At 42.7% G+C, this 15,815-nt stretch overlaps 1 protein-coding gene across 3 annotated transcripts in view; it reads right to left on the reverse strand.

Annotated features, from left to right (window-relative positions):
* The window catches only part of PID1 (phosphotyrosine interaction domain containing 1), a 225,501-nt gene that overhangs the window by 187,818 nt on the left and 21,868 nt on the right, over positions 1–15,815 (reverse strand). The window contains exon 1 of one of the 3 annotated variants that reach the window (XM_019491792.2): positions 10,465–10,784. The exons of 1 other annotated variant lie outside the window; for it this stretch is intronic. In XM_019491792.2, coding sequence (XP_019347337.1) covers positions 10,465–10,494 — 30 coding nt within the window. In that variant the 5' untranslated portion in view covers positions 10,495–10,784. Of the gene's footprint in view, positions 1–10,464; positions 10,785–15,815 lie in introns of those variants that run through there. One more of the 3 variants, XM_006269764.3, reaches the window with a different exon arrangement.

Consider the following 15,815-nt stretch of genomic DNA (forward strand, 5'->3'; position numbering starts at 1 on the left):
CAGAACAAGAGCAACAGAATCGCAACCTGTAGATATGTGCCAGTGCATGGTCTGCTAATCAATCTCCGTGTACATGCTTACACATCAACTGTGTAGGAATACTAGAATAACAAACTCTGTATAAGAACCAGAAATCACTAGAAAACTGTGACTGAGGTGCACAAAGTGAAACAGAATTCCATCTGACGTGCATAATCTGTACTTATTTAACAATACATCCCAAGATCATTGATACTTATTAGAATAAAAGGTCGAAGTTATAGATTGTATTAGCAAATCAAGACTAAACAAATGGAAATCCTTACATATGATATCAGAGAAAACCCAGAAAGCAAGCTGCAACACCCCTCATCACTCCCTTTGATCTGTATCAACAGTTACAACAGCCTGACAGTATTACAAACTGTTGAAGTGAAAGCCTACTAAATTGCACTAATGTTTGGGAAAGATACCCCAGGCAAAATCTAATATTCAGAGATGCATGCACAAATAGTATATTTTGCAGGAGAAATAAAATTGATTAGTCTGAAATCACACAGTTGTATGTGCAGATAATAGTGGTTATAATAGCAGATAATAGTATCTGCTATTAAATGCTTGCCCAAAGGAGTCAAGTGAGTGTTGGGCTTTCAGCAAGAATTATGAGGGTTAAAGGTTAAGAGAATCAACAATGTACAGTACTATTAAAAACTATGTGGCTGTTTACACTTACAAAGACTCATCACAGAATGATCTTCAGAAGTAAAAATAATAATGTTGTGCTGATTTAGGGGGCAGGATGCCTTTTACTGCCCTTCACTGGTTTGAGACAGGCCAGGAAGACAAAAGTAGTGGCCGACAAGAGCACCATCACAAAAGGATTCTGAGGGCGCCTCTACACATGAAGGTAAAGGTATCATGGGATCTAAAGTGCAATCCACACAATCACATTTCCTGTCATGCCACACATGCATGGAAAGAGGCGTGATTGTGAGATTGCATATTAGATGCCATCGCATCTTATTGCCAAAGCAGGGGGAGTCTGATCCTAGGCATCCCCTGTTCTGGCCAGAAGCAAGCTTCTGCAGCTGGGAGCTCGCAGCCACAGTCTCCCCGTCCTGAGGGTTTCATGCACCCAGCTGGCACCCAGTATGCACAACTGTGGGACTCTGGGTCCCCATGCTGCTGGGACCCAAAGTCAGCAGCTGCTGGGGCTGAGAGTCCCCTTAACTGCAGGGCTCCTAGCCCTGGCTGGGCATGGTGCACCCTGTGGCTAGGAGCCCCATGTTAGGAGACCCTACTACACATGCAAATTAAAGCTTGACAGCAACCAGCTATAAAGTCAGTACACATTTTCAAGGTCTAACTTTATAGCTGGTTGGAGCTTTTTATGGTGTGACAGGAACTTTGCACATGTAGATGGTCTCAAGGTAATTGTGCAATTAACCAATTTATTGCACAATACTTGTACTGTGTGTAGGGGGCCCAAAATGCAGCCAAACCTCCAATGGAAGAACGTGTGAGGCTTCTTTGTGCAACCAGCTCTTGATGTAGAGACAGAAGCTCTCTATAAACTAGTTGCTTGGTTTCCTCTCAATACATGTTCATGATTCTATATTGTTTTAGGTTATTTGCATGACCTTTACATTGAAATTAATAGCTAAGACAAACGAGAGGATAACAGAAAAAGTTCTGCCTGTCTGCTTTGAGCTGCTTATAAACAGTGCTACAATACTAAATAGAGTGCGTTTCCCGCTTAGAGAAAAAATACAATTAAAAATTGTGATGCTCAGACACTTAAGTAGAAGAAGAAAGAGTCAAAAGCTGATAGAAAGCATGAACTAAAAAACTATGTACCCACTGGGGTTCATTATCTTGAAACAATGTTGGGCATTGCACTCCCAAGAAAATTTGGGTTTCACAGCAAATACCAGTCATCTCACAGAAGGAGAAATGGAGCTGGCCTAAGACCTTGATTGTTTTCAAAACTACTTCAGAAAGCTTTGTGATGACCAACAAGCCCCAAAATTCACACCTGGAACAATGGCAATGAGCTTCTGATCCTCACCAGAACCCAGAGGTACACTTAGAAATAAATTAAAAGGAAAGATTTTAGAGCAAAGTTTTAACTGTTACTACTGCTACAAACTGTGGGCCAAACTTCTCAGCCCTCTGATTACAGCTATCAGTAAATCCTAGTGCAAGTCCAAACCACTGTAAAGAGCATGCATGATAAACTACAACTAGCCAGTGAATTAAGGTGCTGCTGTATACATAAAGCAAGAACAAACGTGAATACATAAAGCAAAAGTGGGAAGTGAGAAACCCTAAGGCCCTAGACATCTGAAGCACTCCAAACAGCAAGCGGACAGATATTCACGGCTGAAGATGCACTTCAGAAATGTCCAAATGATCTCCAGAAACTGAGGAACATCTTTGAAATGCTTCCTTTGGAATCCCTTCCAGTTACATGTGCACATACTATGAGCATGACAGCGTTGCCTAATCCTCTGGCACCCCACACTCTGCTCCAGGGAGGGAAAAGGAAAGAATAAGGCAGACAGCCAATGACCGCTCTCCTGGGCACTAAGGCATACAAAGAATCTCTCTCTCCAGCCCTAGGGTAGGGTAGGGTTGGCACAGGGCCATCCTTAGCAATCCCCAAAGCCCTCAAACCCTGGAAATAACACTCCCTTGTACAGCTCTCAGCCCCTGAAACTGGGATGCCGGAGGCTGAGTACACAGGAGAGTACTCTTTGACTGTCTGTCCTGCTCTCCCCCACACACACCTGTGGCAGCAAAAGGGGGGGGGGATGCGAGGAAACAGAGCTACAGTACAGCTTAAGCCCCCTGTTACAGACCCTGGCTGGAGAGCACACAACAGCCAACATGGAGATTTTGAACCACACAAGCAAGAGAGGCTGTGAGTATGTACATGGCCCAAGATGATTTTTGCAAGAAAAATAAATAATAATAACAACAACAATAATATGACTATATTAATCATGGTATGACTACCAGGATCATTGAAAAGTAGGGCTGGGCAGGACCTCATCTAACCCAGCCCGCTGGTTAGGATAATCATGATCTATTCAACATAATTGCACTCCTCTACACTGCAGGTCAACATTCAAAGCATTCTCTTCATAGATCATAGAGACAAGACAATTCCTGAAACCTGGGTATTTACACATCTCTGTCCTATATTTTAAAAAATCCACTATTTTTTTTCCAGTAACAGAATCTTCCAGCAGCAGCAATATAATTAGACAATGAATGATTCTTCAACCAACATTAGTGGAATAAGATAGACCTCATTCAGAAAAACAGAAGCTAAATGTCACACATACACAAACATACACACAACACAACATTGGACATGGTTTATTAAACCAAAACAGAAATTAATGCCACATTATTGCAAAAGTGACATTTTTCAACAGCATGTCAACTTTTCAACAGTAAGCTGTCGTGCCACTGCTACGAACATAAAAGGTGGAATTGAACATCTGCTGGAATTGAACTTACAGCCATCTGTTCCAGAGGTATAAATTAGTTACATTTATTGAAATCTGAATTTATCACAGACATTTTCATTGCCTTACTCTATACATGAGCTCCTTGTACTGTATGTTAGCTCTATTAATGATGCTGTTACTGGAGTCCACTGTAACTGTTGTATATGTCAACAGTCAGAGCCAAAATTCCACAGCAAACAGTGAAATTTGAGAGGCTTGATTATGTAGGAATAAACAGCAACTCCTCTATGAACTACCACAAAACTAAAACCCATATCCCTTTAAATAACCATACAGGATATACAAAGTGCATACCACATACAGTAAAGGCACAATCATCCAACCCTTGTTAGAACAGCAATATCTAGGCTCTAAGAAACGCATTCTGATTTCAGTTACATACATGTAACTCCCATTAAAGCTAATGAGCACAGACTTGACCTGTAGTAGTCCGGCACTTCTAAAGTCAATTACTCCATTTCCAACTGAACCACACCAAAAAAATACTTTAAAGAAGGTACAAATTGAAAGATAAGAATATTTTCTCCACAATTTTACTTCTTACTTCATGATGTACTAACAGTCCTCTACTGGCAGTAGTTAAAGAGTACAGTAATGTACAATACAGCTAGGGTTAAAAACCTCTGTACCTTACACCATATGGAACTAACATATGAAAGGAAAAAAAAGTAACTAATCAATGCAACTCTGAGGGCTCCCAAGCAAGAATGATACAAGCCTAGGGTAAGACATTCCTACCCATTTCTGCCTGGTGCTAACAGAAGTTAGCAAACTCTCAGTTCTAAAATGACCAACATGGTAATTCAACAGTCATTGCTATAATGCAACCTTAGGTAGCAATAATGACCCCATACTGTATTCCCTAATAAACTAGCTTGACAGAGTTCAAGGAAGTCCATGGAAGTCAGAAAAAGCTGGAGCTGTTTTCACACTACAACTTAGGTCAGAGACCCAATGGCAATTAGTGATGTTTTTAAGGTCACAATATGGATTCCTGAAAAGAAACTTGTTAAATGGTAAAATCCTGAGCTCTGGAAAAGTGACATTAACAATATTCACCAGTAAGGAGTTGAACAGCTCCCCACTGGTTTTTACCAATCATGTAGGACAGGATAATAGCTTATAAAGGGTAAAGTGTAGCAATCAGATATGAAGTGCTCTTCAGTGGCCTGCTGCTACTCACCAAGATGCCATCTTCATCTTTTGCCTCCTGAAAGGGCCAGAACTTGTCAGCCAGGCCCCAGCCCTCATGCAGTTGAGGACTAGAAGCAGATCTTCATTCTACTCAGGTCAGGTCACCCAGATCTTTATTTCAGCCAGAGACTAAGAAACATCCATGAAATCCATAAGTATCTAGTGTCTGGTCTACAGAGAGAATGACCACCTATGGCTGGTACTGGTGATTTTATTAGGTCGAGAGAGAGATCAATGCCATCCATGGTCTAACCTGGGCTGATCCCCCACAAGGAATCACTGGGCATATCTACACTTGTGCTTGCTCTGGGTTGGGTTTACTCTAGAGTAAATTACTCTAGAGCAGAGATTCTCAAACTGTGGTCCACGGGCCCACAACTGGTCCGCAAGCTCCATTCAGTTGGTCGGCAAAAAGGTGGCCTAAGGCTAAAGCTGACAAACATTACACCTGACTTCCCAGACTTTGCTCAAAAAAACAGGCACATCCATTGCATTAGAAAGGTAAGACTCCTAATATTAAAATACGAGTTGTGTGCTTTGATTTGTAAAACAAAAAAAAAAGTTTATTAAGTGGTCTGCCAAGACCCTCAGCAATTTTCAAGTGCCCTGTAAAAAAATGGTTTGAGAACCACTGCTCTAGAGTAAAACCATCCTGGGCAGGCATCTAATGCATGCAAGGATGCTAGAGAAGAACCGCTGCTCCTGGCAGAAGTCTGCTTGCACCCGCTCTGGCACTGCATCTGCCCCCTGCAGTAGCCATGGGGAACACTAGGCTCCCCCTAGGTACTAGCCCAGGGACAGGCACGGAGCATGAGGCCAGGAGACAGCTGTCTCCTGGCAGGGGCTGAGAGATTGCTCCCTGCCTCCAGGGGGGCTGCCTGCTGCTGGGACAGGCTCCACCCCGGCTCCTGGCCCCAGTTCCCCAGCCAGTGGCAGGGGACTTGGAAATAGCTGCAGGGGAGCAGCAGGTCCCAGTCCCTGCCCTGTGATTGATGAGTGGGGTCTGGGAAGAAGCTCCTCAACCCCTGCTCCATGATCACGGAGTGGGAGCTGGGAACTGTCCCAGTCAGGGGCAGGTCCCAGCCCCATGTCCTAATTGGGCTATTGACACGTGGGGCTTGGAAAGAGCTGCAGGGAGGGGCAGGTCTCAGCCCCCCGCCCCAATCCGCCGGCGGGGCAGCTAGAAGCGAGCTTCCAGCTGGACAGGGAATCCTACTCTTGTCCTTCGTAGTAGGTAAAAGCCAGTGGGGATCTGTTCAATTCCTTACTGGTGAATCCTGCTTGCTGGTAGCTGTCGCATCAGCTGCCCAGCTCTGTGATCTCAGAGCTGGGCAGGAAATAGGCTCTCCAGCCTGTTCCCCACCCGGCTCTGTAATCACGATCAAGGAGCAGGGACTGGAAGCGCCCTGCTGCCAGGACAGAGATACATTGTCTGCACGTGTAGATGCAGACACTTACTGCATAGTAATTAGCTCTACTGTTCAGTAAAGTGTCTTATTTAGACACAACCACTATGATTTTCAGTTTGCTTTTTAAAACATATATATATGGAAATAATGTTATTTAGGCTGCAGTCAAGTTTGCAAAAGGAAATGCCAGAGGGAATACTATTTGAAAATACTGCTGCCTATACAACAACTTGGGTTCTGTCCCCTTGGGTGTATTATGGTACGGTCTCTAATTACATAATGGCATGTTCCTTCTGGGATTTAAACCCAGAAGTTCCTAACTAACTGGTCTTATCCCTTCACTCAGGGTCAGGCCAACTGCCATATTTGGGGTCAGGAAGGAACTTTACCCCATGGTCAGACTGGTATAGACTGTGAGGGGGTTGCCTCCCCCTGTAGCATATACAGAGGCATTTCCTAGCTCTTGAGTGCCTGATTCTTTGACTTTAACATTCCCTTATCCATTTTTCCTAATATTTTACATTAATTTCTGATTGTTGCTTTACAATTTTAAACAACTTCTAATTCTACAAAACATACAAAGGACCAACCTACATAATGATACTACTGTTGCTGTCACCTGCTATTCTCAGCTCTGTTTTTCTTTTATGGCTGTTTGTTGTGCCTGGCTTAATTTAGGCCCCTATTCTGCAAACACATATCAAGGTCCTTACCTGTATTCACTGTGAATAGAGCTACTGCCTTCATGGAATTACTAACAGTATGCAGAATTAAGTATATGCATAAGTCTTTGCAGATCAAGACCAAAAGTTATAAATTCTTCATAGTAGATACTGTTTTCTACTTTGTATTCAAAAAGTTTCAAACACAAAGCACTCTCTGACCACTATGAGACAATAAGTAGTTATATGTAGGAGTCTACTTAATTTGCAATTTTGTGGTTTTCATGGAAACTGCTAAAAAACTATACTGTCTGCGAGCGCCAGGAAATATTACATTGGCCACAATTTCGCATGAAATCAACCTAAAAAACCCCCATCATATTCTTCCTATAATACGTTGTTTTAGAATGCCCCAATGCTTACCGCAATACCAAGACAATGCGACAATCACTGCAGCCATAGATCACGCAATTGAGAGTTACTGTCTGTTAGTGACAGACTAAGTGAAGGCACCAGTCAGTGAAGTGAAAATGTTTAGTATTCATTACTATTTCTAAACTTTTTGTAGAATACTACATATAATAATAAATTATGATGACGTTACAATTCATATTGTATATACATTTATATTAAGAATATATTTAAATTTAGATTTAAATGTTATAGATTTATAATAAGATAAATTATATAATATAATTTACTTTCCATGGAAAGTATACAGTATTAAATTATACACTATATGCCTCTCTGCCAATCAGCGGTGAGGGGTGGGGTCATCAGGAAATGCCCGCAAAAATTGGTTCTTTGTGCTGCAACCAAGCCACAAAAATTGCTTTGTCTTGCTGCAAGTTTAGATCCCTAGTTATATGGTCCCAGGATTAATTTCATCCTAGACCTTTACAAAAGACCTGATGTCTTGTCCATTTTATTCTTTGTGCTTTTATCTTGTTCAAGGCATGTCACAAGAACAGACAAGAGAAGGCATGTAAGGCAGATTTTGGAACCTGAGGTAGAGGGTATCAGACCTCAAGGTAGACCATGGCAAGGATGAGAAGATAAGATAAAAACTGGTCAGGAAGGGATAAGTGAAGAAGTGACAAGTTGGAAGGAGATCGTGCAAGATAGGAAGATATGGAAAGCTGTAGTTCAGGCAATTATAAGTCTGGGAGGCCTGTGAGATGAGACAGAGATCTACCAACCTGTTTATAAATACATCTTTTAAAAACAAATTAATTATTTCTGTTAGTGGCAGCTATAAATCAGAACTCATAAAGAGCTGATCAAATCTTGAAGACCTTGCTTTAATATCAAATCAGATAGAGCCTCTCAATTTCTTCTCTCTGGTATCAAAGCAATTTCTTGATTCCAATTGCAGAAGGAATAAAAATCTTTAACTGGCATAATCTAATAGTGACCAAACACTGCATGTACTTACTACTATGTTCAATTCTCTCATTTGATTTGGGGGGTGGGAATTATATTAAGTTGGTATCAGGTAACTACAAAATGAGTTCTGTTTCATCCTGCTGTCTGTATATTTGATGTTTCCATATATATTTATGTACAGAAAATATTAATAAAATGTATTTAATAGAGAAAAAAGACAACATCCAAGCAAGTCTAGAACTAGATTTACTTAGCTGTGCTCTAGTTTTCAAGCATGCAATTCCATATCATGCCATCCCTCCACTCTGCCTTCCAGCTTTCTTTTCATCAGAAGACACTTCTGCATTCTGAAGTGATAAGAGAGTAGGATTCCTGCATATTGCATTAGTTGCTTAACCATAAGAAAGATAAGAAAAAGAGCAAGGAACCAAGTGCTTCTAAAAGAAACCTGATGTTAAATTTGCTGTTTGCAAGTGGTTTAAGATTTTAAAATTTTTATTTCCTTCATTTTGAATTATATTTAAAGTAAGCTAAATGTTGTATCCATTAGCTCATTGTCCCATTAATGGTATATTTTATAAGACTTGTAATAAACTACCTTTTAAAGGGATACCATTCAAATGCTCTCTATCAGTCAGGATCTTCCTTCATTAGATCATATATTTTACACAACAAATTAATTGAAGAAAATGCTGTTAACCCGATCACATAATGCAACAACAGTTGTGTAGTCTGTTAATCACAGAAATGAAAGATGATCTTTCTAATATGTTAATATCACAAAGCAGAATGCAATCCAGAATAGTTCAGTTGCCAAGTGTCACATGCTTTGGAACCCACATGCTCTCCTAAGTAAAACATGCTGTGCATGAATAACTTAAATAGATTTTTTAAAATTAAAAACATTTTAAAAAGCAAAAGCACTAGGCCAGAGAGAAAACACATCAAGGACCTGTGGCTACTACCACAACAGGACATTCAAAGTGATGCTGCAGTACATCAACCTCTGGCTCACGCATATAAAACTTTTGGAGATAAGAAGTGAGAAGTTAAAGTAAACTTAACGGTTTATACAAGTCTGTGCTATGGAGATGCAGAATTATATTCAGTGAGACTGTTCACAACTTTTACTTACATTAGCTCAGCATCAATCTCTTTATTGAAGTTTGATTCCTTGCAAAAATAATAATAATACTCCCAATTCATCTTACTTGAAGCCAATAGCTTCAGTGATCCATTTGGGATCTTCATTTTTACAAGACTGAAACTCTACATTCCTCACTGCAAAACTGAACTCAGTATGTGAACTTTACCTACCACTTGTCATGAGGATTATATGTTTACTTCCTAATTCCTGGCGTTTGAGTGAGATTGCTACTCTGCACAGCACACAAGTGCTGCGTGTCTCCCCCTCTCTGTATATTTTCCTTTTTGCCCTGTGCCTTCAAATCCATTCTGCCTTAAAGGTTGTTTTTATTTTTGCCAGTTCAACAGTTCTTCAAAGTTTACTATGAGACTTACTACAGCTTCGGGCCTGCCAAAAAGTTTTGTCTGTGGGATTCTGTAAATTCATCTGGCAATCTGTCTGGCTGACCATCTGGAGAACATTTCAGAGCAAAAAGCATGGAGCAAAACCCTGAAGAAAGGACAACCCCAACCCCCAGGGACCTTGATACGTGTCACCAATGACTCTTCTGCACGCCACCACCCTTCTCCAACTTTCGGTATTGCTCAACCTCAAGCACTCTGGCACCCGCCACTCAAAAACATGATGAAACAAACATCTTTGCATTTGCACAGAGGAATCAATGAAAGCTTTTGCTTGCCTCTGGCATGGGCCAATACCTGTCTGGTTCTGACTTCGGCATCAAAGGCTCTCCTCAAAAGAAAAAAGAAGCAGGTATAGGGACCTGCAACCCCCGGGAGGAAAGTAAACAACCTACTTCCAACTAAGCTTCATTCAAAGGGAGAAACAGAAGGGCTGCATGGCTTGCTAAGCATCTGTTCTGTCTTTGGGGGTGGGGGGAGGAACATCTGGACTGAAGACAGCCAGCCCGGACCCAGCGAGCGGCGGCAGGAAGGCGAGCTGGGATCGCGGGGCACCCAGTGCTCGCCGCAGGGACCGGACGCTGGGAGCGGAGCGGGCCGGGCCGGGGCTCCATCCCCAGCAAGTTCCGAGCGAGGCATCCCGCAGCTTTTTGACACGAGCGCCACAATCACGTGATCCTTCTCCCTCCAAGGGACGCCAACACAGCCCGAGTTCCTTCTCCCCCCGCCCCAGCTGCCTCCTCTTACCTGCAGTCTCTCCGTTGCCGGCTGCCACATATTTCAGCCGCGGGGGTTGTGCGAGGAGGAGGAGGAGGAGGAGGACCCTGTTGCTGGGAGCCGCGGTGGATTCCCCCCAGCCCCGCTCACATCTGCTTGACGTGTCCGGGAGGCAGGCGGGGAAGGGGCAGCGCCCGGCCAGACGCGGGCACCGCTCCAGATGCCGGCGCCTGCGAACTCGGAGCCCGTCAGTCCGGCCGCGCCGAGCCGAGCCGAGCCGAGCCGCGCCGCCTCCTGCACCAGCGAGCGGGACGCTGAGCTCCGCCTGCGGCCCCAAGTGCAGCAGCAGTAACAGCCGCGGCGCCCCGGCCTCTGGTCCCTCCCACGTCCCGCCCCCGCAAGCCGGCGCATCGCTCATGAGCCCCCCTCACCCGCCGGCCTCCTCCCCGCCTCCAGCCAGCCCGGGCCGCGCTCCAGTGCTCCGGCTCCGGCTGCCGCCCGGCCCGGCGCAGCTGCGTGACACGCTGCATATGCCCGGTGTGGGCATCAGGGCCGTGCACCGGGGAGCCGAAATGCAGGGGACAGACAGGCACAGGCAGCGCAACAAGAGCTGAGCACGGCCTCCCACCTGCTGTACGCTGCTGTCATGTTGGGCACGGCACGGCCCGGCCCGCCTGAAGCCGGGGCACCCGCCGCACGCGGCTGACTTGCCTTTGCCACGACACGAACCGTGCGTATCCTCACAGGGGATGCCAGAAGCGCCGGCTCTTCTCCAGAAGCACCAGGCATATTTAGCAGGCTGACCGTCTTCATTTGTGTGTGCTATTTAAACAGGCTGCACACTTCCATACACCTGATAACACTCGCATGTATGAAGGAGCCCTCATGCTTTTGGGCTGAGACAAGAGTTTGGGCTTTTAAAATAATAATAATAATAATAAAGAATGACTTAAATTCCAGATTCCATTTACCATTCTCTGCTTTCTCGCATTTTATAAAGCAGGGAGCTTTTTATTCAGGAGGAAAGACATGAGTGTCTAGAAAAGCTCTTATCATTTGCTTTTCTGTGGCTTGGGAAGGACAACATGTTTCACTTGGGAACAAACTCGTTCTTAAAATTAAAGAAATTAGAGAATATTTCACTTGTATCCCTCTACCATCCACCTTATTTAAGAGTTAAAAAAGAATGCCAGGCTTCAGCCAAGTGTAAGTAGGTTCATCATGTCCAACCATGCCATGCGCTGGGTCCTAAAACTTCTCATCCATTACATGATCTGTAATGGTAGGTGAGTGTAACAGAGACATCTAGTGGCGTTGCCTGTTTTCTCTTTGGCACAAGTCTTCCTTGGGATTGGCATAAAACTTCGTACTTTGTGTGTAGGCAGATGTAAACTATGTGCATTCTGAGGTTTGTGGCTTTAGGTTTCCTAGGGGAAGCATTTCTTATAGCAATTGGCAAGGTTTTTCTTCACTGGACTGTTTAAAACACTGCCACATTACTATGTAACTGCACCTGCTCCATTAGCGATCACATCATGTACAATGCCAGGTCCACCTTGGCAATTACAGGTGTCAGCCAGCATGTGTTCAGGGGTTCAGGACAGTAGATTTATTCCTCAAGTATATACTATTTCTACTGTGACTAAGAGCACAGGACTCTGAGACTGCTTTTCGTGAGTATCCAATGCATAAAGCTTCCATAACAATGAAACTTCAGCATGTGGTCACCAACTTCACTAAGAGATGACCTGTACAAAGTGATAATGGTGCACCTAAAATATCAAAATGAATGAGGAGATATATCCCGAAAACTGGAAGAGACTTTAGAAAATGAGCCCCTGCTGGTAAAAACGGGACATAAAAGATCCTGTGGCACTTCTTATAACAGAAGTAACTTGCCCATCCATGGATCCTTTTCAAAACTTCCCCTTTCCCAGCTGTGCAACATGCTATGATGATCGGTCCTTGTCCTTTACTCCAGGGTCACTGCGTTGCAGTGGGCTATATTCATATAATTGGCCACCGGTTTAGGATCTTTCAGGATGGTACATGGCATCAGTCCGTTTCAGGATGTCTTCCAGACTTTCCAAAATCAGAACATCATGCAGAGCTGCTTGACTTTTATGTACAAACGTACCTATACCATATGAGGCAGAATACAGGCTGTCACCATTTCCGTTTCTTTCCATCACATTCCTTCTCTGACAGCATGAAACAGGCATTAGGAAGATTAAAGTAATTCATTTTCCCCACTATCCAGCACACAGCTAACATAGACTTTTTACAGTTAATAATATAACCTTCCTGGAAGATGAAATGCCTGACAAAAATATTTCCATTTAACAGTCCTATACCATGAAAATCATGGGAGTGGCAAATTAAGGATCATCAGCCCTACTCATATTCTACTCCCATGTCCCCTCATGTACATGTTAATATGTATAAAGTGACATGTTAGATTCAGATATCTCAATTTTTTTTACAACCGATTTTGATGGATATATAGGAAATGAGTTCTGTGGCAGGCATGTGAAATGGCTGTGATAACAATTGAATCCTAAATGCCCCTGGGTATGAGATTCCTGAATATTCTATGTGAAAGTGAAAAGCATCTAAGTGATGCAAGTTTTCACGCCAGAGATTTTAAAAAACATTAGACCAAAGGGAAACTTCCAAAAAAATGGTGGTTTTTAATGGCTTCAGTTTTCTGCATCAGGTTAGGACTCTGGCTCCATCACCAGAATGTTTTGAGCTTGTGAGGGAGTACCCCAGAAGCCAACGTGCCTAAGTGCTTTGCTGCATGATGGGGAGGGTTCTACACCTGGCAAGACAGAGCCCTAAAGAAATACATTGTTTTTCAACTTTCCTAAAACAAACAAAAAATCTACGTGTCCCTTAATCATGAGTGTATGAATTAAAGCAATTAAAGGGTTTGCAACTTTATTTTTTGAGGTGTTGAAATCTCAATGAGAAGGCAGACTGAACGCATCCTGAATCACAGTGCAACTTACACAAGTGCCTTCTTACTTCTGTGTAGATGAAAACTAATAAGGGCACCCAGCCATCCTTTCAAATATCAGATCAGAATATCTGTCAGATGTCTTCTCTGTAGATTTTCAAGTGAAGAGAATGTCCCTGCTTGGCTTTTTGGCCCCTTTCTTTCTTACAACTAATATTTACATACTTTGCAGGACTACACAACACAGGCATTTTCTGAAAGCTTCGCTCTCTCTCAAAAGAAGCCTTGAAAAAATGTCATTGTTCCCTAATGTAACAGTAAATTTACCAAATATTATGGACTGAAATCAGATGGGGTTACATATAATCTAGTCAGCTGCTGTTCCACAAAGGAAGTTTAGGTTCTACTGAAATTTACAGAGATAGACTGAGCATATGGCTGGAGGCTCTTCTTTGCTGTCTAAGATACACAACTTTTATACAAGCTAAGACAACTGAAAAAAACTGTATACAGAAACATGAGTTCAGTTTGATTGAGGTGAACAGACAAAAGCAATCATTTTTATTATAAACACAATGCACCTCCCCCCCACCCCTTTTTTTGTTCTGACTAGTCTTCATATTACTTTTACATACAACAAGAAGGTATCGGTGCTATTACACACACAGAAAGAACCAACCAAACTGGGAATCTCTGAACCAAATTAATCTGGTAATTTGTAATAATTTAGAGGGGGAAAAAGCCATAGAACAAGGCTTTCCTTTACTTTATACCACCACAAAACTGGTTGATTTAAGGAGGGAAGCAGGCTGGGAAATGAACTTGGGTATTTTTGAAGAGTACCCAAAGATACAATGAATCAAAACAATGTCAAGAAAAAAAAATGTTATGCTTTAGATCCTGTTCAGAACTTATTTCTCCCACTCGTCTCAATGGTAATCTATGAGTCTTTTCTTATTAATAATGAAATTAATGTGCATACAGCCATTACTACTTCAGGCAAATAACACAACAACTATTATTATTATTATTGATAGATTTCTATGCTGCCCTCCCCAAAAAGAGGCTCAGACCATCTTACAATAAAATCCTGATAAACTATAAGTGCAAATGAAATATTAAAATAAAATAACATGTAAAGGAACTAACTCCCCAGACTTAGCTCCACCTGCTCACAGCCTACCCATGTACTGCTTCTGAAAGATGTCGACTCAGGAACTGATAAACCACAAGAGGTGAGTCAACTCTCAGCTGACTTTAGTGATCATAACAGAACTTAAAGGAGAAGGCAGTTCCTTATGTATGTGGGACCCAGACCATTTAGAGCCTTGTAGATTAAAACCAGCAATTTGAAATGCACCTGGCAAGCTATTAGGAGCCAGTACAGACTCTAGAGTACTGGAGTAAACTCCTCCAAACTCTTGTCAAAACGTAGGCCACCCAATTCTGTACTAGCTACAACTTCTGGATGGTCAAGGGCCTTCCTATGCAGAATACATTGCAGCAGTCTAGACTCAAGGTAACAAAAACATCCACATCTAAAAGAAAGGTTTGCAGTCTTTTCACCAGACTCTGAATCACTACCTCAGCCTGAACATGCAGGTACAACAGAGGATTCAAGAGCACCTCAAAATCTGTGAAACTAAGAAGAGGCAGGTGTCCCTAATCCCCAACATAAATCATGAGGTTTATTCACCACTGTCACCTCTGTCTTCTCTAGATCCAGCTTCAATTGGTTCACTTGCATCCACTCCCCAACTGCACCCAGGCACTGGGTAAAGACTGCAGGGCCTGGTTCTAATAAAAAAAGAAAGACAGGGCGTATTGTCATCTGCATACTCATGGCACCTCACTCCAAATCCCTGCACAATCACACTTGGAGCCTCAGATACAACACTGAAGATGAGGGCCACACGATGAAACCCTGAAGAACCTTACAGCTACAGTCCCATAGGGTTGAAAAAACACTCACTCATCAACACCTTCTGGGTCCTCCCTGCTAGGAAACTGCACAACTAATAAAGAACAATCCTGTGAATTCCCACCAGGTCATGTACACACAACAGCATTATACTTGCTGCTAGTGAAAGAGGACCTTTGGTAGGTTGAGATATGCAGAATCCCACAAATCTAGAACTCAGGAAATTTTCAGTTAAACTCAGGTGACTTAATATCACAATCTTAACATGAAGTAATGGCCCCTTAGACTTCTCCCCCATCCCCTCCAGGGTTAATCCTACCACATTTTATTGGGCATCTGAGTTGTCTTACTATTAGGAATTTTTCACTGTCAGCCAATGAGGAATCTTTGCTGTCTAAATAAAGAGTGTGAATTCACATTTCCAGCAGGTACAATGTTCCAGACACTTACTTCTAAGAAAATATAAATACTTTTCTATTAATTTCCCCTTATGGTACCAAA

This window comes from Alligator mississippiensis, chromosome 7 (genome assembly GCF_030867095.1).
Source record: "Alligator mississippiensis isolate rAllMis1 chromosome 7, rAllMis1, whole genome shotgun sequence".
NCBI lineage: Eukaryota > Metazoa > Chordata > Crocodylia > Alligatoridae > Alligator > Alligator mississippiensis.